Genomic DNA, 21,912 nt, shown 5'->3' with positions numbered 1-21,912 from the left:
GGAATTCTTATTATGAATAATAAATACTTAAATGCTTAGAGCTATATAGCAAACACAAGTTATTTTACTGAGTATAAATATATCACTCATAGATTCTTAAAAAAAAAAAAATAGAATAAAATAAAATCCAGGCTATCCCAAAAAATCCCAGATGTGGTACATTATGATAAGCATAGAGTGTGGGAGGGAAGGATTTTCTCCTCTGATTCAAGATGAGACAATAAAGAAGTAGGATTTTAAGACTAAAGTTTCAATAATCCTCTGAAAGATTAAATACAAAATTTAAGTTATGTAGTATAAGCCAATTTGTGTGTGTGTGTGTGTGTGTGTGTGTGATCATACACACACATATATACACACACATATAAATAAATACAGAGATCAATAGGGTGGTTATTTGTTAATATTAACTGGTTATCTTCCCATAAAAACACTGAGGGGCATTTTGGTTCTTTTTATTTATAGCTTCAAAATGTTTTACTATGCATATGTATTTGTGTGTTTAAAATTTAAAAACCAGTAACAGAGAACCCAAATACCTGTTGGTGACCTCATTAAGTAAAATTGTGGACCAGAAAATGTACTGCTGTAGTAAGTAGATAACACCTCTCTCTCAAATAGGCAGATGGCTTCAGGAGATTTTTATATAGTAGTTTCTGCATATTCAAATCACCTAAGGAACTTAAATACCAATGCATGGGGGTCACCCCTAGAGATTCAAATTTAGCTAGTCTGGTTTATAGTTTAGCCAGTAGAACACTATGAGATTCTCCAGATTATTAGAATGTACAACCAAGGTTGAGAGTCATAATTTTATAAGAGACTTAAATAAACAACTCATTTGTTTTTTTCTGTTCTTTCAGTTGTTTTCTGTTGAAATTGTTATTACCCTGTACAAATATTGTGTTGATGTATTATTTTTATTTTTTAAAGTTATATTTTAGTGTCCAATCTGCCATTATATTAATTGGGTAACATGATAGACTCTTATTTTCTCTGCCTCTAAGTTTTTCTGCCCTCCATTCCATCTTCTACATTGTCACTGTAGTTCATTTTCTAATTATAAAATAATTATATCCTGGCCCTGCATAAAAGTCTTTAATTTTCTGTTCTTTTCAGGTTAAACTATAAGCTTCTTATCTGGCCCAAACTATTTTCAGTTTTATCTTCTGTTCATTCAGTGCTCGGGACCCTGAGCTCCATGCATACTCACCAATTCTCCAATTCTTGCATAGAGTTCCCGACCCCCCCCCCCCCCGCCCCATACCTGTCTTTTACTTATACAGATCACTAGTTTTGATCATTGTGTTAACTTCTGTTACTGTGTCAAAAACCTGTGACAATCAACTTAAAAGGAGGAAAGGTTTATTTTGGTTTGTCTTTTCTAAGTTTTCAGTCCATGGTTACTGATCCTGTTGCTTTGGGCCTGTGCTGACACAGTACATCATGATGGGAGCACGTGGCAGGAGTCCTGTTCAACTCATGATGGTGGGGAAGCAAAAAGACTGAGGAAGGAGCTGGGGTCCCAATATCCTCTTCAAGGGCATGCTCCTGGTGACCTAACTTCCTCCCACTATTCCCCATGTGAAGTTTCTATCACCTTCCAGTAGTGCCACTGGCTAGGAACCAATCCTTCAACAAATGAGTCTCTTTTTCAAGCTATAGTAATCATTGTTCAATAACAGATTTAGAAATAAGATTTATTGGAATGGAAAAAAAACTGGCATTCATTGAACACACTAACCAAGGACTCTTAGGTACAGTACATAAAGTTATTCTTGTAATCCTTATAGCCATGTCTTATAAATAGTAATTTATTTGCTGTATAAATTGGAACATGAGGCTTTTAGAGGGTAAATAACTTACTTAAAATTACAGAGTGTAGGCAAATATGGTATTTCATATTTCAAGCAGTATTTGTTTCTGTGACCTTATACCACCCACCTCACATTGCTTCACCAGTTCATGCCCGTAAGATCTTTATCATAACCACTTTCCAAATTCAGTACATAAACATTTGATGTTTTCATCCTTGTTTTAAATTTTTTATACTATAAAGAAATATATTTACTTAAAAATAAAGAAATATATTTACTAATCATAAAGTTGTGATACTTTTGTTCTTTCTATAATCAGTTTTATTAGTTTCCTGTTATCTGAGTTTCAATAAGTTGTGGTTTTATATTTTCATTTAAAAATTTTTCTTTGATGTTATAAGCACTGAACGGTTTATTTTCCTTTACTATAATTTAAGACTATTTTGTAATTCTTACTTGAATAAAATTTCTTATATTTGCTATTCCACAAATTGACTGAGTAAGATTTATATGGAAATTTAAGTGTATTCAACCATAAAACTCAGTCAAGCTGATTTCCTGCCCATGTGAAGAGGAAACTTGAAAAGCTCATGTATGTAAACTTTTATAGTACAGCCTATGAAACCATAACAGTATCTGTGTGATAAAATATTATAGTTTAACAAAAAGCTAACTTGGGCAGTGTTAAAAATTTGAGATTTTTTTTAGCTAAGACAAATTTCATAAAATATAGCATTGTTTTTGCCCTTTACATATGCTTCTCAAATTTTTTTAGTGTTTTTAATTCTTCTAAGATGCTACTTATAATTATTGTTTTATAAGCTAATTTGAATAACTTTTCCTTCATTAGGATGTGAAACATGTTGCAGAAGCATTCAAGAAGTGGCTAACAGAGAAAAGAAAAAAGCACCACTGCTTATTAGAAAAGAAAACAAAACAAAACATGGGAAATACAACCACCAAATTCCGTAAAGCACTCATCAATGGTGATGAAAACCTGGCCTGCCAAATATATGAAAACAATCCTCAGTTAAAAGAATCCCTTGATCCAAATACATCTTATGGGGAGCCCTACCAGCACAATACTCCATTGCACTATGCTGCTAGACATGGAATGAATAGAATATTAGGGTAAGTATTACTATAAAACAATTGATGACAAATTGGTGAAAGGGGACAGCAACTGTGATCTTGAAAATATATACAGACATGTACATGTTATGTAGTATTCCAATGAGTTAACTTTCTAAAATTAAATATGCCTACATTGTTTATGATTCTTTATCATACCTGAAACATTATACTGAAATATTATACCTAAATTAAACCGGAAGTTTGAATAATGAAGTTGGTTCATATATTCTTATTGCTATAATTGTATTTTGATCCTTATTGTATTTCATAGTATGAACAAAATATAGTATTTGATTTATATTTCAATTCTAAAGAAATACTTTTTTTTGATAGCTATCAAAAAATTATAGGGAACAGTGCCAAAGGCAAAGTTGTAAACTTTGACTTGCTGTTTTAAGTTCAGGAACAGATATTTTTGCCTCACCTAATCATGGTCAGGTTTGAGTTCCTTCCTTTTTTGTGGGGTTCATTTGCTTGAAAAGACTTTTCTAAAGGCAAAATATTTTCCTAAAAGTGAAAATACTGATAAACTTTAAAAATATCTTTTCAACAAGAAATAATTATTGGGTCTGGGGTTATAGCTGAGTTGGTAGAGTTCTTGCCTTGCATTCACAAGGCCCTGGAGCACAAAAAAAAAAAAAGCATTATCGACAGCAAATATATAAAGATTCTTATTTAATTATATGGAAATTACCTATATTCACTAATTTATGAGAGAAACAAAGGATAGCACAATAGTTCCAAAAGTTTAACTTTTTTAGAAGTAGATTGTATAGCTGTGAAAATCTGATGTGAAAGAGAAACTCTTCAGTGACATTTAATTCTTAAATCAGTATTCAGAGCTCTTTAGAACTTGACAAAAAACTGAACTTTCAACCTTCGTTAATATTTCTTCTATTGTTTCGGTTTAGCTGCTCTCGTTGATATATTCAGAACATGCCCTGATTGTTCTGTTTGCCATGTCCATGCTGCTATCTGTGCTGAGAGTATCCCTCTCCTCCACTCTTCTTACTTTTCAATTTCCTATCTAAATTTTACTCTTCTATCAAGGTCCTTTATGTGTTACTTCTGTATTCATAAACTGTCACATCCCTCAGGAACTTCAGGTTTTTTTTTTTTTTTTAACTTCTATGACTCTTTTTTGTTTATTAGCATCACTTATTTGCTATAAACTACCTCATTATATTTTACAAATTTGTTTATTTTCTCTCTGCCTATCTGTTTACAACTATTTTTAGGTACCTTCTTTATACTTCTAGCATCTACTATAGAAGCTTAGGTAAATAGAAGTTTTGTAAGATCATTACATAAGGAAATATCTTTGTAATCAAAACTTGTGAATGTGAAAAAAAATCCGTAAATATTTCAGGTCATCCAGACCTACGATTTTATCAAGTATACATTGGTTTTTTAATTGGTATTGCTGTTACCTCATTTTTGCATTTGTTTTTGTTTTCATTTGTCTAAAAATACCTGCATATAATCCACCTCTAACTTAGTTGTCTTTGAAATTTTGTATTTTTACAGCAGATTGGGTCTTACAATTGGGTCTCTCCTATTGACACCAAAATATTTGCTGGTATTGTCACAGGGAAGCAGGGAGCTGAAACTCCAAACTTCAGTTCTTGCATTCTGATGAAAGAAAATTTAATGTCAGACACCAAAAACCATACAAGAGAACTTTATTATAAGTAAAAGTGAGGTGAAAGTAAAGTAAAAGCAGTGAGACTTAAGCAGAGAGCACTTTCAAGAGAGTAGGCAGTTTCTGAGCAGAGAACAACAAAGGATACAACACTATCTCCAAATTTATTATTGTTTGATGTTTACCAGAATTGGGGACCACCTTCTGCACTCTTTGCCCATCAGGTGTTCAGCGTTTCCTTCACATTTGGTAGTAGTTGCCATCCTATTTAGGGGGGCTTCATCTACAAGTCAATCCCATGTTAATGTAGGCACTGGGGTCAGTAGCTGGTCCAACCGTTACCTTAGCGTGCTTATGCTACTAGAGGAATCTTCCATCTTTAGATGAATGGAGACATAATTTCTAGCTTCACCCAACCTCAGTGGACCCAGTCAAGTGTTAGTCCCTTTAAATCTTTTCTTTTGATGTATTTTCCCATTAACTCCTTTGCTTCTGTTTATTTTCTACAAATTAACTATCACCCTTTGCTTTCTCATCCACTTTGAATGTAGCTTAAAGACCCTAAAGTAATTTAAAGAACACATGTGACCTTGCCATGCATTTCACTTCTCATAGCTGGCTACTACCTAACAATATGATAATAGTTAATATATATTTAGGGCTTGATATTTTCTAGGCCCTATTAACAGTGCTCTATGTGACTTATCTCAGTCCTCATTATAGTTCTATGAGGTACTATATTGTCCATATTTTACAGGTAAGAAAACCGAAGCACACTAAGGTTAAGAAGCTTGTCAGAACTCTCATAACTTGTTAGTGGCAAAGCTAGTTGCCCAGGCAGATAACTGTAGGCTTTGGACTCTTGAGCCACTATATAACCTCCTGTAGTCATATCAAGGCTGCGTTAGCTACTTATTAGCAAACCAAGTTACTTAGTCATTCCGAACTTTAACTTCCTTATCTATAAAGTGGTTATTAATCTCACAGAGTTTATAGGACAGTTAATCACTTAATGTATTATGTGTCTATTATGCTGCCTGACATATGTTGTTGTTAATCTTTTTTACTTCTCACTTCTATAATCCTAAATATCTTAAAATCATTCTTGATTTCCTCATATTCTTAACCTAACATGCTACTAATACTAGATTCATTAAGTTTATCTCTTGGGATTACTTATTTCCATTTATATTGCCTCAAACTTGGTTCACCCTTATTATCTCTTGCTCTTAATACTTAAAGTATCTGACTCCTAAATGATCTTTGTGTAAGTCTGTCCCTTTTATAATCTCTTTTCCAGATTAATCTTCCTTTCAATGTTCTTTTTCTTGTGAGAAAGTTGTAACAGTGTCCTATTGTCTGCATTATTCTGCTTGACTTCCAAAACACTCCCTACTTCTGCCTTCATTCTACCCAGTTAGCCTAATCTCTCATTACTCTCTTAATGGGATCTTGACTGTCATATTGGTTGGTTGATTCCCTCCTGCTTTTCTTGCCTGTAGGAATTATTATACTCCCCCCTTAACTTTGTTCCTGTTGCTTTTTAATTCTAAAATATGTTCTTTCTTCTCTAATTACTGTCATTTTTAGTCCTAAATATAAGGTTTCTGCCTTATATTGGATTCATCCCCAACTACTTGAACCTAAAATATACTTTCTCTTCTTTTAAATTCCTACATCTTGCATTTAAAACCATACTATCATTATTAAACTCATCTCCACTAGATTGTAAATATCATAAATACAATGTTAAACACAGTCTTATTTTCACTAGTTTAATTATTAGTATAGGCTTAATCTACTAAGGGATTCTAACATGATGTTTTTGTTTTGTTGAGTATTTTTAGTGAAATTACAAAACTATTGATTTAGTCTACTAATATTTGAATATTCCAGTAATGTTTAATATCAAGTCTTATCTACAATTAAAATTTGAGTCCCATTGTAAAACATACTTAAGTGTTATTATTACTGAGTTAATATGTATATTTTAACAGAAGAAACCAAGCAGCAAAATATTTTTTGACCATTTATAATATAACTTAACAAATATACATTATAAATTGGAAAAATTATATAAGAAAATCATTTAGAGCCAAGAATGGTGGTGCATACTTGTAGTCTCAGTTACTTGGGAGGCTGAGGCAGAAGAATTACTTGAGTACACAAGTTTGAGACTAGCCTGGGCAACATAGTGAGACCCCCATTTGGAAGGAAGGAAGGAAAGAAACAAGACCACTACTCTTAATTATTGTTTGTTCATATAAAAGAAAATCATTTAGTCTGGTGATTCTTAAAATGTGTTGTTAGGACTCCTGGATCCTAAGACTCTTTCAGAGGAATGTGGAGCCAAGACTATTTTTGTAATATTAAGGTGTGATTTGTCTTTTTCACTATGTTGACATTTGCAGTGATAGTGCAAAAATGGAGGGTTACAGCTGTTGGTGCTTTTAGATGAATCAAGGCAATGGCAATACCACTTGTTGCATTTTTGGTGTATTATCAAATATGAATGTTCATAGTTATTTGAACAGACAATTTTTAAAATACTTCCCCTTTCTAACTGTATAAAGTCTGAATTTTCTTCACATACTGTACTTGAATCAAAACAATGTATTACAACAGATTGCATCCTTTGAAAATCCAGCTGTCTTCTACTGGACCAGACATTAAAAGAGATTTGTAAACAAATAATACTATTCTTTCACTTAATTTTTAAAAATTGTTATTTTTTGTTTTAAAATGTTTTACAGCTAATATGTAATGGATTTATTTTTTAATTAATAAATAACCACAAACCATAAACAAGCCCTCTATTTTTCTCTATACCCAAGTCTTGTATGTTTACATTCTACTACACCACCCTGCCTTTTTTATGGGAAACCAAATTCATACTCAGAGTTACTGCTTAATGTAGCAAAAGGCCATGCATGGATTTTGGTTCCATTGTATTTTAAGTTGGGTATATGATTCATTAGTTCTGTCTTTTGTAGAATAGCTTCTTTGGAAATAAAAGAGTCCTGTCTTTGGATATATGTAAAATATAAAGTCTTTATTAGAGTACGTCTTTCCTAAGCATATATAAATATCAAGATCTGTAGCTTCAAAGATTCATTAAAATGTAGTTTCTAATTAGTGATTTCTATTTTTTTTTTACTCTTTTATGTTTCAGGAGTTATTATTTTTAAATGAATTGAAATACAGGCCTCCTCTCCCATTCCCCAGTTTGCATGCAAATCCTGTAAGGGCAAGACCTTACTGTGTTTTCTTTATATGTTTAATTTCTAGAATAGTACCTGGCGAATAATGAATACTCAGTCATTGTGGCACAATAAAAGAGTTTTAAAAGGATCCAAGGTGTAAATATACATTGTTGACATTAAATAGGATTGTTGCAAGAAATTGAAGTTGTGGAGGAAAAAACTGATTTTGGAGGAAGCTCAGTTAAGTATGAGATGATAGCAAAATATGCAAGAGAACCGGCATATAAGAAGTTATAACATAGTTTAGAGGTTAGATGAAAAGTCATATAGGATGACAGAACATTAAAAATTACCACAGAAATAATAGTGGAAGCCTTTTGAGAGAAAGCATGTTTCTGTCACCACTGCCTATCATTTGAGTTCTGACCAAACCTAATTTTAAAAGGGTATTCACAGAAGCCATTGAAGGATAAATGGCTCTGAGAGTGGATGTACTCTTTGAATTTATTTGGGAAAGAAAACGGAGTCAAGAAATGTCTTATTTTCTTTAGTCAGAGGTTGGAAGTAGAGCCAGTATCATAGGTAAAAATGAAGTTGTGCTGAAAAAAAATGAGTATTATTGAAAAGGTGTGTGGTTATGGAAAGCAAGGTAATATAAGAAGGTCAGGGTAGAAGTGAAAGCAGTTTCAGATTTAGAAATAAAATTAAGGACAATGACAAAGAATTTAGCTTTTAAGAAATTCCTGGAGGTATGAGAAAATAAAATTTCAGTGAATTGATAAGAATAGGGTCAAACTGAAGTGAAGTCTCAGTGTAAAATGAATAGAGGTAACAGTTATAAACTGATTCTGAGAATTAACATTGAAGGAATCTAGAAACCCCATGGCTTCTAGATGGGTTATTAAGTCAAAAGAAAGGGATTTTTTTTTCCAGGTGTTTTACTCAGTGCACCCTCCTGTTAATCATCTCCTGACCCTGTTCCAGAATTAACCTTATAGTCAAGTGGTAGAAAACATTTCATAACTACCAACATGGTTACAGAAAGTAGTTTATCTAAAACTTACATATTGACTGACATTCTTCTAACTTATATTCAATTTCATGGTAATAAGAACCTGAGCTGTCTCAACAGAAAGCTAAAAGAATAACTGATATATTGGAAAAGAGAATAGAAAAAGGTAGATAAATATGTTCAACAGAATTTTTGTAGAATATGAATTTTAGTAATTTTCTAAATTAAATTTTTAAGAAAATGGACTTTTTTGGTTGATGGCAATAACTTCTAGAAGAGGTATTTATCTTGACTATATTTTGAGATTATGGTTTGAATTTTAGTTACTCTAACCATCATAAGTGCAAGGAGATATGGTAATTTTATCATTAGCAGTTGATATAAGGGAAAATATTTTAATTAAGTGACATTATAGTAGCATAATAAAACAAATTGCCCATATTTTTCTTTCCCTTAAACTACTATTAGAATTATTCTATGTTTCCTTCTACTTTTTATCCATAAGTATTGAGGGGATTGTGAAGGGAAGTGAAATTATTTACTTATATTTTCATTTAGCTGTTTGTGGGTACACTTTTAAGCAACTTAAATTTTCCATTGGGTAGGCAATACCTTGATTTATATCTCCTTTTGTCACACATTTAAGTGGTTCCCAGACTTTTCTATTCAAAATAACACTGTATTGAATCTTCAGTGTTCCTATAGATTTTTATTTCTTTCAAGTTATTTCCTTTAAGATACATTTCCAGGAGTAGGTTTACTCAAAGAATCTGAATCATGTATTACTTGTTAGGAACTATTATGTAACTTGCTCAGGATCACATAAAGAAAGCGATAGATTAGAACATAGCAGTCTGGTAGTAGATGCTGTGTTCTTGGCCAGTTTTATATATTGCCAGCTTGAGAGATCCCCAACCCCATGTCACTGATCTAGATCATGGAAGTTTAATATGCATTCCATTTATCTGTCAAAATTATATCATGAATTTACTATGTGTAACACTGCTAGTGATTCAAGAAAGAGCAGGATATGGGCTCAGCCTGACATGCCTATAAACTAAGTGAAAGAGGGGAGCAGATATGTAAAAAAGTAACTATAATAGAATGAAATGAGTTATGAAGTTATGGTGCTATGTAAGGACAAAAAAGAAAGTGGTCAACTCAACTGGGGGAAGGCAACCTAGTGTAAAAAAGAGACTTCTAAGTAAGGTTGGGTTTGTTTTTAGGTAGTGTTGGTCATTTCCTGGGAAATAGCAAAGCAAGCATTGGAGAGTACTGTGAGTGCCTAGACTGTAAATGCTGTGTGTAACTGTGGGGGAAAATATGCATGGAGAGAAAAATCTGAGCAAGTTTCACTGAAACTTTGGACCTAGGCTAAAAACTGAGCCTTGGAAGTTAATCATGATTTAATAGAGATTGAGAACTCCAGAGAGATTTATCTCCTAAAAGATACTTATGTTTGAAGAGAGGATGAGAACTGTGGTCATGTAGATATTTCCTAAATTGTAAAAATCAAGTTGTTGATCTTTCCTTTCCCTTAGAGACATCTTTTACATTCCAGAGGGTCAAAACTTAGGGTTCTTCCCTAAGACAATTTTTATACTGAAGGATGGTTTTATTTTTCTCCATCTCCAGAGAGGAAGAGGTCTGCTGTACAGATTACTTTATAACCTCCCACATTTTTATTTTCAGTGCTTCTTACCATATTAGTTTCCCTTGGCTACTGTCACAACTGCCAGAAATGTTATGGCTTAAAACAATACAAAATTTAATTATATTACAGATCTAAAGATCATATGGTTCCACTGGACTAAACTCTAGGTGTTGTCAAGGCTGCATTCCTTTTGTGTCCCTCCAAATTTGTGTTTTAAATCCTAAACCCCAAGATATTAGGAGGTGGCGCGTTTGGGAGGTGGTCAGATGTCATGTTGGAGCCCTTGTGAATGAATTCATGCCCTTTCCTTGCCTTTTCCAACTTCTAAAAGCTGCCTACATTTATTGACTCATGTCTCCTTCCTTCATCTTTAAAGCCAGCAGCATACATCTTTCAGTCTTTCTTATTACATTGGACCCAGTGAATGATCCAGAATAATCTCCTCATCTCAAAATTTTTACTTAATCACATCTGCAGAGTTCCTTTTTACCATTTCAGGTAACATATTTACAGATTCCTAGCCTTAGAAAATGGATATCTTTGGGGTAGATGCATTACTCTGCTTACACTCACCTATAAGGCAAATTCTAGTACATGTAGGGTGACATCTGATCTCTCCTTTTGCATTGCACCAGTGGGAAAATTGGGATATGAGGAATTAACATGGTTGTTAGAAGTAACTAGTAATAATTCATCTTTTTCTGCTCCAGAGAACTCATGTCTACTTTTAGGACAAGCTAATAAATGCAGTTGCTAAAATTCCAGTTAGTTTTAAAGGACTACACTACTGAGCTCTCTAGAGTCTCGAATGGTAAAAGCTGAGAGAGTCAGAGTTGTTCAGAAAGTTGTCTGGGTCCTTCTGCTTGAGACTGGATCTCTTACATGGTTTTTTACCCCTAAGAGCTTTGCAGCTTGGCTAACTACTTCTAATCAAATACTCTGCCAGTTCCTTTATGATCAGTTTTTATCTGTCAAAGCAATGCATTTTAACTAGACTATCCTAAAAGCAATCCAAATGTAACGGATTTAAGACTGAGCTCTTTTCCCTTTCCTTTACTATTCTGTTCTTGGATATGAGGATCTTAATGATCTCAGACCTCCACAGCAAATGCAGGCATTCATCTTCAGATGAACTTTGTATGCCCATTTCATAGTATACTTATAGGCTGCCTATATTATAGCAGGTCTTTTCCAACCCATTTTCCAGTATCCCATCGTAGCCACCAAATTGGCTCAACCATTAGTCTTAGGACCCTAGTTTATGAATAAATTAGGAGTGAGATAACTTCTAGATCTGAGTTTGATCGTAGTTAAGGCAACTTACTTAGACTTATCTATGGTAAAGGCTCCCACCATCAAATTAGATGTTGGTCTTTGAGAACAAACTACAACTTTATTCTCATCAGAAGTATATTGTACTGTGTGTTGTTGTTTGAATGCTTGTGCCCATGTTTAAAATCCTGGCCCCTGAGGTGATGGTATTGGGGCCTTTGGGAAGTGATTAGGTTGTGGGATTGAGATTAGTACCCTTATGAAAGAGGCACCAGAGCGCTGCCTTGCCCCTCCTACTGTGTGAGAACACAGCAAAAAAACCTTTCTGAAATGCCCTCAACAGACACCGCTGACATCTTGGACTGTTCAATCTCCAGAACTGTGAGAAATAAATACTTGTTGTTTATAAGCCATTCAGTTTATGGTATTTTTGTGATAGCAGATCAGGAAAACTCAGATAGTATGGAAATATATGCCTTCTTATTCCAAAGGCTAGCTCGATGACCTTCAGGTAGAGAAAATTTTCCTAGATTTAAAATTTTAGTGTTAGACTTATGGATTATGTGTTTTTAATATTAGTTGTCACCATGGTTATTAAGTAAATTTGTGTGATAGGGGAGGACAGTAAAGGCAAAAAAATTAAAGGAAGGATTCTTAAGGCACCTTAAGACATTTATGTAATGACATATTAATCTGTAAATTGCTACTTTGCTTTCTTCTTTCTTTTCCTTTTCATTCTCCACTCCTTCATTTTCCCTTTTTTTTATTAGCAATTACTGTATAGATATTCATGGTTTTTTTTAGTATTATTGTTCTATAATGGAGATTTTTGAAACTGTAAGAATTAGTCCTTCAACTTTTGTGAACCAAACACTTCAAAAATTGGACTATAAGCTTTGAACTAGAGTACCTCTGTTAAATTAGTTATTTCTTATATATTTTAAGTGGTTTTCATTCTTCCTTCCATTTTAGGACTTTTCTTTTTGGTAGAGATGGAAATCCAAATAAACGGAATGTCCACAATGAAACATCTATGCATTTGTTGTGTATGGGACCTCAAATTATGATATCTGAAGGAGCCCTTCATCCGCGCTTAGCACGCCCTGTGGAAGATGATTTCAGAAGAGCAGATTGTCTGCAGATGATCTTAAGATGGAAAGGGGCAAAACTTGACCAAGGCGAATATGAGAGAGCAGCTATTGATGCTGTTGATAACAAGAAAAACACACCCCTTCACTATGCTGCTGCCTCAGGGATGAAAGCTTGTGTAGAGGTAAAACTTGATTTCTTTTAATATTCTGCATCATAAAATTTGTATCTTGCTAATATGTAATAATAAGGGTTTCTTTTGTTTGTGTTAACATTCTTTAAACTAGCGATTTTTGTCCCTTTTGTCATTTTGAAATAATAACCCTTTAAAGTTAAAAAGTTATCTTTAACTTTATTTATTTATTTATTTTGGTACCGGGGATTGAACTCAGAGGAGCTCAACCACTAAGCCACTTCCCTAGCCCTTTTTTATATTTTATTTAGAGACAGGATCTCACTAAGTTGCTGAGTCTGTCTTTGAACTTGTGATCCTCCTGCCTCAGCCTCCTGAGCCCTGGGATTACACCGCACCTGACTTCTTTAACTTTATTTTAATGTTGTTTTAGCAGGTAAATAGTCAATCCTTTAAATAAACTGGAATCAAAAATAATTAAAAATTTGCCAACAAAAGTACTCATCAATTAAGCACTGTCATATTGAGAGTAAGAATTTTAGTCAAGATGCATTCTGATTTTTTGCTGATTTTTTTTTTTACCAATTTATGACATTTATACATGTCAGATATGGCGGTCTTGAGAAGTAGGACCTATAGATATTTTTCTCAAATTGATCAGTTAATTAAGCAAGGGAAAACAAATAAATTCTTTTATTGGAGCCTTTAAAAGCACTTTTTATTTTTAAACTTTTTTATGTTCGGTCTGTATTAAAGTGCTCTTAAGTACATACACTACATTTGAGTTTTTAACATGTATTAAATATATAGCTATATCTAATATATTTTACTAATATGTATAAAATATCTAACAACAGATTTGGATACAGTGGTCTATATAACATGGGATGTTAGCTAAACTAAGATACCATTACTTTGTTTGATATCATCACTACTATACATACATCAGAACAGATTTTTCTCAGCTGCCACCATCCATGTCACTCCATATATAACTCAAATTTCTTTTATATAGATATATTTAACTATGAGTGGGGAGCATTTTAGGTGGATAAGAGTATTTTCATTTCTAAAAATGTGTGTCTTTATTGGAAAAGCAGTGATCCTAATGGAATTAAAATATATATCTGAATATTTTAAATTTAATGTGTCTTTAATGCTATACTTCTAAATTAATCAATATATCAAAAATATTGAATGTATTATATTAAAGAATTACAGCCACTCATACAATTCCCTTTGTCTATCTGAAGAGTCTGTTCTTTTTACTTCTGGAACTCTTATGATCTTGTCTTTTGTTTACTGCTATTATGATACTTGTTAATCTTTTAAAATCTGTGATTTTATTTTTTGTGTTTGTCACCTTTGCTCACTAGTTAGTGAGTGACACTCATTAACTTGAGATTGTTCTTTCAAGCAGTGCTAACATTGATTCACTGTAGTGGAAGGATATCCTGGATTTTGTTTTGCAGGGAGTGGCTAATGAAATTCTTTTTACTCAAGCCTTTGTGGATATTGTTCTCTTTTTACCTCCTGTGAAAGAATCCCTGCTGTAGTGACTCACCATTATTGATAGGACTGCATCATATTCCTCAAGTGGACTAGGGTAGAAAATAGCTTACTCTTTATAGTAATAATGATGCTTTTAAGAGGCTTGTTTTAATATCTTACTTCCAAAATTCGTATCATTGCTTTAGTAGTTCTTGATTTTGAAGTATTCTTACAATGGTGTGCCTTTACCAGCTTTATTTTTTGTTCATTAAGGGAAGTTAGTGTGAGATTTATTTTGACACGTGTGTGTGCATCATGCGCAAGAGAGAGTGTATTTGTACTTTAACTGTTTGATCTATCAGCATATCATTGCATAAACCACACCATCATTTGATGACTGTTTTCATTTTTCTGTATTCCAAAGAGTTCTTTGACTTAATGTAAAACATTCCAAATATAGTTTTATGAATACCTTACATTTATTTTAGTAATCATTTCAGCATGTTATTTTGCCCATATAAACTTTATCTTTAATTTACATTATTTGACTGTACTCTCCTTTAGACTTAGGCTCTTATTGACTTGATTGTTTGTTGTTAAAATTAAACTATGAATTTCCCAGGAAAGCAAATGCCATACTTTTATTGTTTTTTATGACTGAGTAATATTCCATTGTATATATATATACCACAGTTTCTTTATCCATTCGTCAGTTGAAGCGCATCTTGGTTGGTTCCACAATCTAGCTATTGTGAATTGAGCTGCTATGAACATTGATGTGGCTGCATCACTGTAGTATGCTGATTTTAAGTCCTTTGGGTATAAATCAAGGAGTGGGATAACTGGGTCAAATGGTGGGTCCATTCCAAGTTTTCTGAGGAATCTCCATAATGCTTTCCAGAGTGACTGCCCCAATTTGCAACTCCACCAGCAATGTACCAGTGTGCCTTTTTCCCCACATCTACGCCAACACTTATTATTGCTTGCATTCTTATTAATAGCCATTCTGATTGGAGTTAGATGAAATCTTAGGGTGTTTTTAATTTGCATTTCTCTGATTACTAGGGATGATGAGCACTTTTTCATATACTTGTTGTTCACCTGTATATCTTCTTCTGTGAAGTGTCTGCCCATTTCCTTAGCCCATTTATTGAATGGGTTCTTTGTATTTTGGGTATAATGTTTTTTAAGTACTTTATAAACTTTGGAGATGAATGCTCTGTCTGAAGTGTGTGTGGAAAAAGATTTTCTCCCACTCTGTAGGCTCTCTTTTCACATTATTAATTGTTTCCTGTGCTGAGAAAAAACTTTTTGATTTGAATCTATCCCATTTCTTGATTCTTGTTTTTATTTTGTGTGCTATGGAGGTCTTGTTAAGGAAGTCTGCTCCTAAGCCAATGTGATAGAGATTTGGGCCTACTTTTTCTTCTGTTTGGTGCAGGGTCTCAGGTCTAATTTCTAGATACTTGATCTATTTCAAGTTAAGTTTTGTACAGGGTGAGAGATAGGGGTTTAATTTCATTTTACTGTGTATGGATTTCCAGTTTTCCCAGCACCATTTGTTGAAGAGGCTATCTTTTCTCCATTGTAAGTTTTTGGCACCTTTGTCTAGTATGAGGTTACTGTACTTATATGGGTATGTCGCTGTGTCTTCTATCCTATACCATTGATCTACCTGTCTATTTTGGTGCCAGTACCATGCCATTTTTGTTATTATTGCTCTATAGTAGAGTTTAAGGTCTGGTATTGTGATACCTCCTGTCCTGGATTGCTTTGGCTATTCTGGGTCTTTTGTTCTTCCAGATGAATTTCATGATTGCCTTTTCTGTTTCTATGAGAAATGTCGTAGGGATTTTAATTGGAATTGCATTAAATCTGTATAGCGCCTTTGGAAGTATGGCCTTTTGATAATATTGATTCTGCCTGTCCAAGAATATGGGAGCTCTTTCCATCTTCTAAGGTTTTCCTTAATTTCTTTCTTCAATGTTTTGTAGTTTTCATTGTAGAAATCTTTCACCTCTTTGGTTAGATTGATTCCCAAGTATTTTATTTTATTTTTTTTGAGGCTATTGCTAATGGAGTTGTTTTCCTCATTTCCCTTTCAGATGTTTCATCACTTATATATGAAAATGCTTTAGATTTATATGTGTTGATTTTATATCCTGCTATTTTGCTGAATTCATTTATGAGGTCTACAAGTTTTCTGGAGGAGTTTTTTGGATCCTCTAAATAGAGAATCATGTCATCAACAAATAGTGACAGCTTGAGTTCCTGTTTTCCTATTTGTATCCCTTTAATTTCTTTAGTCTGTCTAATTGCTCTGGCTAGTATTTCAAGTACAGTGTGGAATAGAAGTGGTGAAAGAGGGCATCCTTTCTTGTTCCCATTTTTAAAGGGAATACTTTCAGTTTTTATCCATTAAGAATGATGTTGGCAAAGGCTTAGCATAAATAGCCTTTGCAATGTTCAGATATGTTCCTACTACCCCTATTTTTTCTAGTGTTTTGAGCATGAAGGGGTGTTATATTTTGTCGAACACTTTCTCTGTGTCAGTTGAAATAACCATATGATTCTTATCCTTAAGTCTACTGACAAGATGGATTACATTTATTGATTTACGGGATGTTGAATCAACCTTGCATTCCTGGGATGAACCCCACTTGATTTGGTGCATTATCTTCTTAGTATGTTTTTGGGTGTGGTTTGCCAGTATTTTGTTAAGGATCCTTGCATCTATATTCATCAAGGATATTGGTCTAAAATTGATGTATCTTTGCCTGTTTTGGGTATGAGGGTGATATTAGCTTCATAGACTGAGTTTGGTAGGGTTACCTCCTTTTCTATTTCCTGGAATATTTTGAGAAGTGTTGGAATGAGATCTTCTTTGAAGGTCTTGTAGAACTCAGCTGAGAATCCATCTGGTTCTGGGCTTTTGTTGGTTGGTAGGCTTTTGATGGCTTCTTCTATTTCATTGCTTGATATTGATCTGTTTAAATTGTGTATGTCCTCCTGATTTAGTTTAGGAGGAGCATATGTCTTTAGAAATTTGTCGACGTCTTTGGTATTTTCTATTTTTTTGGAATTTAGATTTTCAAAGTAGGTTCTCATTATGTTATGTATTTCAGTGGTGTGTGTCGTGATATTTTCTTTTTCATCATGAATTTTAGTAATTTGAGTTCTCTCTCTCCTCTTTGTTAGTGTGGCTAAAGGTTTGTCTATTTTGTTTACTTTTTCAAAGAACCAACTTTTGTTTTGTCAATTTTTTGAATTGTTTCTTTTGTTTCAATTTCATTGATTTCAGCTCTGATTTTAATTATTTCCTGTCTTCTATTACTTTTGGTGCTGTTCTGTTCTTCTTTTTCTAGGGATTTGAGCTGTAATGTTAGGTCATTTAGTTGTTGACTTTTTATTCTTTTCTGAAATCACTCCATGCAATGAATTTTCCTCTTAGTACTGCTTTCATAGTGTCCCAGAGATTTTGATATATTATGTGGTCATTCTCATTTACCTCTAAGAATTTTTTAATCTCCTCCCTGATGTTTTCTGTTATCTATGCTTCATTCAATAGCATATGATTTAGTCTGCAGGTGTTGGAGTAATTTCTGTTTTTTATTTTGTCATTGATTTCTAATTTCATTCCATTATGATCTGATAGAACACAAGGCAGTATTTCTGTTTTTTTGCATTTCCTAAGGGCTGCTTTGTGGCATAACATATGGTCTATGTTTGAGAACGTGCTGCTGAGAAGAAAGTGAATTCACTCATTGATGGATGGAATATTCTATATATGTCTGTTAAGTCTAATTTACTGATTGTGTTACTGAGTTCTATGGTTTCTTTGTTCAGTTTTTGTTCGGAAGATCTATCCAGTGGTGACCTTGGTGTGTTAAAATCACCCAAAATTATTGTGTTGGGGTCTATTTGATTCCTGGAATAGAGAATGATTTGATGTACATGGATGCACCATTGTTTGGGGCATAAATATTTATGATCGTTATGTCTTCCTGATTTATGGTTCCCTTAAGCAGTATGAAATGTCCTTCTTTATCCCTTCTGACTAAACTTTGGCTTGAAGTCCTCTTTATCTGAAATAATGATGGAAACCCCCGCTTTTTTACTGAGTCTGTGTGCATGGTGATTTTTTTCCCTTCCTTTCACCTTGTCTGTGGATGTCTTTTTCTATGAGATGAGTCTCTTGAAGGCAGCATATTGTTGTGTCTTTTCTTTGTAATCCATTCTTCCAGTCTATGTCTTTTGATTGATGAGTTTAGGCCATTTACGTTCAGGGTTATTGAGATGATTTTTATTCCCAGTTGTTTGGGCTTATTTTTGGTTTTTAATTTGGCTTGGTTTCTCCTTTGAATGGATTTTCCTTTAAGGTATTTCTTCCCTTTGCTGACCTACATTGTTGTTTTTCATTTCTTCCTCATGGAATACTTATTTGAGAATGTTCTGTAGCGCAGACTTTCTGTTTGTAAATTGTTTTAACTTTCGTTTATCATGGAAGGATTTTATTTCATCTTCAAATCTGAAGGCTAGTTTTGCTGGGTATAGGATTCTTGGTTGGCAACTACATTCTTTCAGAGTTTAAATATGTTATTCCAGGCCCTTCTAACTTTTAGAGTCTGGGCTGAGAAATCTGCTATCATATTGGTTTCCCCCTATATGTAATCTGATGCTTTTCTCTCGCAGCCTTCAAAATTCTGTCTTTATTTTGTATGTTAGGCATTTTCATTATAATGTGCCTTGGTGTGGATCTGTTGTGATTTTGTGCATTAAAGCCTCTTGTATTTTATTTTTCCCTTTCATTTTTCAGGTTTGGGAAATTTTCTGATACTATTTCATTGAATAGTTTGTTCATTCCTTTGGTTTGTATCTCTGTGCCTTCCTCAATCCCGATAAAATTCTTAAATTTCGTCTTTTCATGATGTCCCATAGTTCTTGGAAATTCTGTTCATGATTTCTTACCATTTTCTCTGTTTGGTCAACTTTATTTTCATGATTGAATATTTTGTCTTCATTGTCTGAGATTCTGTCTTCCAAGTGATTGAATCTCTTGGTGATGCTTCCCATTGAGTTTTTTATTTGGTTTATTGTTTCCTTCATTTCAAGGATTTCTGTTTGTTTTTTTTCAAAATCTCTATCTCTTTGTTGAAGTGATCTTTTGCTTCCTGCAGTTGCTCTTTCAACTACTTATTGGTATGATCATGCATTTGCTCTCTTATCTCATCCTCTGCTTCACAAATCATTTTAATCATGTATAATCTGAAGTCCTTTTCTGACATTTCTTCTATCATACTGTCACTGGATTCTATTAATATAGAATCTAGATTTGTCATTTTCTTCCCTTGGTTTTCCATGTTGTTCATGTATCTTCCCCTCTAGCAGTGCAGATCTGGGGTATTGCCATTTCCCTCCTGTAGGCTTATAGTGACCCTATAATTTTCCAAAACCTTTTCTTTAACGGGGAGATCAATATCACAGTGCCCAGTTCAGACAGTATGCAACCTGAAACCAAATAGCCCCTATAAGGATGTTAACAATATTGTCATAATAAACAGAATGAGTTCTATTATTATCTTCAGTATAACAAATAGATTTGCAGTAAGGTCTACATTTTCTAATGGAGAACAGAGAGGATGCGGAGGGGTGTAGGATGTAGCTGTTAATGGGATAAGAAAAGAATATATAGAAGTTCTAGGTCATAGAAGGAGTGAGAGTGTAATCAAAAGAAGGCGGTTGTTAGCATGGGAAAAGGGAGAAAGCGACGCTGAGGGAACAGGTAAACAAAAGGAAAGGAGAGTGAGAAAAGTAAAGAAATAAAAACCTTTTTTTTGATAAGGAGAAAAAAGAAAATCTACAGTATAACAGTCATATAGTATTCAAACCTCCCAGTCTTCAGTAGCCTGATGTTTGAGAGGTCCTGACAATGAGCTTCCTGTCTCCAGCAGGCGTCTCAGGATGAGATTTGCCCCATCTAAAGATGGGAGATACAGCTTCCAGGATTATCCAGGATGGCCACTCTGGCTTCCAAATGTGTTGGCAAATGGGGAGCTGCAGGTCAGGTGTGGATGTGGTTGGCTGGAGGTCCTGGAGGCAGGGTGCGGTTCGTTGGGCAGGGGTCCTGGAGGTGGGTTGTTGTCAGTCTGGTTGCAGGATCCTGGAGGTGGGGTGCAATCAGTCAGTCTGGGGTTCCTGGTGGCCGGGAGCAGTCACTAATGTGAGGGCCCTGGAGGCAGGGAGATCTGTTGGGCTGAGCGATCCTGGAGACTCAGTCCAGCCCCTGCCTACAAGTCCTGGCTGTTGTCTCAAAATGGTAGCAGCCTCGTGTAACCAAACCTGCAGGTACTGTGATAGTCTGCTCTTAACTTTTTATTTTTCTTAATGAAGCTGACAATTCCCCCGTAACTAACCCGTCTTGATGATTCCTGGACTTTCCTTGGTCTGTTCTCTGTTTCCTTCCTCCCTACCCCCACCCCCTGCACTAAACCAGTATGTCTCACTGTCGTAGTAGACCTCTTGTTTCTCTTAGCTAGCACCTTCTTTTTATCTCTGTGCTCACTCTCTAATATCAAGTGATTTATGTTAAAACTGCACTTTAGTATATTTTTTAGAATTTCTTAAACAGGAAAATCTGGCTTTTCACAAATACTAATTATTCAAAACTATGAGTTAAAAGTAATCAGTGTTATGGTAGTTTTAAATTGTTTGAAAACTGGAAATTTTTGCATGATAAACATTTACTAAGGATAAACTAAAAATAAACTCCTCTAATTCTGATTTTTCATATACCAAAGAATAATTCAGGAGTTAGTACTTTTTTTCCCTCCCCTTTGAAAACCTAGATAGTAAATAATTTCATTTGCATTTCTGATCATTGTCACGCATTGTGAAATATTGTTTTGATTCATTTTCAATCATTCAAAAGTGGAAAGCCATTTTTAATTCATAAACTATACAGAAACAGCAGACTGGCCCCTGCGTAAGGCAAAGATGACTCCACACTTTAGTAAATGGTGCCTATAATAGATTTTTGTTTTTGATAGTGCTTCACTCTATCTATAAAATGAAGTGTTATCTATCTAAAAAAATGAAGTGTTAATTTATATATTTCCTGTACATTCCCTAATTGCTGATTGGGAGTTGTAATAAAACTGCTTAGATCAAAAATAGGTCACTAGAAAACCAAAGGTGGTAAATTGTACTTTCCCTTCCATAGGCAGAGAGCCCGTTCAACATTTGGGCAGCTATCAGTGTGTTTCACATTTCACTGAAAAGCCATAATAACCATTCACAGAACTGACTGAAGAGTTTACCTAATTATATTATGTTTTTATAAGGACCTAGAGTTTTAAAACTGTGAAGAATGCAGGCATTGTAGTCCCAGCTTTACAACTTAGTAACTGCCTGTTTGAGCCTCAGTTTTCTAATTTTTAATCAATTATGATCTCATCATTGTTCCCAA

At 34.0% G+C, this 21,912-nt stretch overlaps 1 protein-coding gene across 3 annotated transcripts in view; it reads left to right on the top strand.

Moving 5' to 3' along the window:
- Ankib1 (ankyrin repeat and IBR domain containing 1) overlaps nt 1-21,912 on the top strand; it is a 139,397-nt gene that overhangs the window by 29,430 nt on the left and 88,055 nt on the right. For all 3 annotated transcript variants that reach the window (XM_047559952.1, XM_047559951.1, XM_047559950.1), the window contains exons 2-3: nt 2,668-2,948; nt 12,707-13,007. In XM_047559952.1, the coding sequence (XP_047415908.1) occupies nt 2,761-2,948; nt 12,707-13,007 (489 nt within the window). In that variant the 5' untranslated portion in view covers nt 2,668-2,760. The remainder of the gene's footprint in view (nt 1-2,667; nt 2,949-12,706; nt 13,008-21,912) is intronic.

Source organism: Sciurus carolinensis, chromosome 8, assembly GCF_902686445.1.
Source record: "Sciurus carolinensis chromosome 8, mSciCar1.2, whole genome shotgun sequence".
Classification (NCBI taxonomy): Eukaryota; Metazoa; Chordata; class Mammalia; order Rodentia; family Sciuridae; genus Sciurus; species Sciurus carolinensis.
Note: the sequence above shows the minus strand (reverse complement) of the source record. Positions and strands in the feature narration are given on the sequence as shown.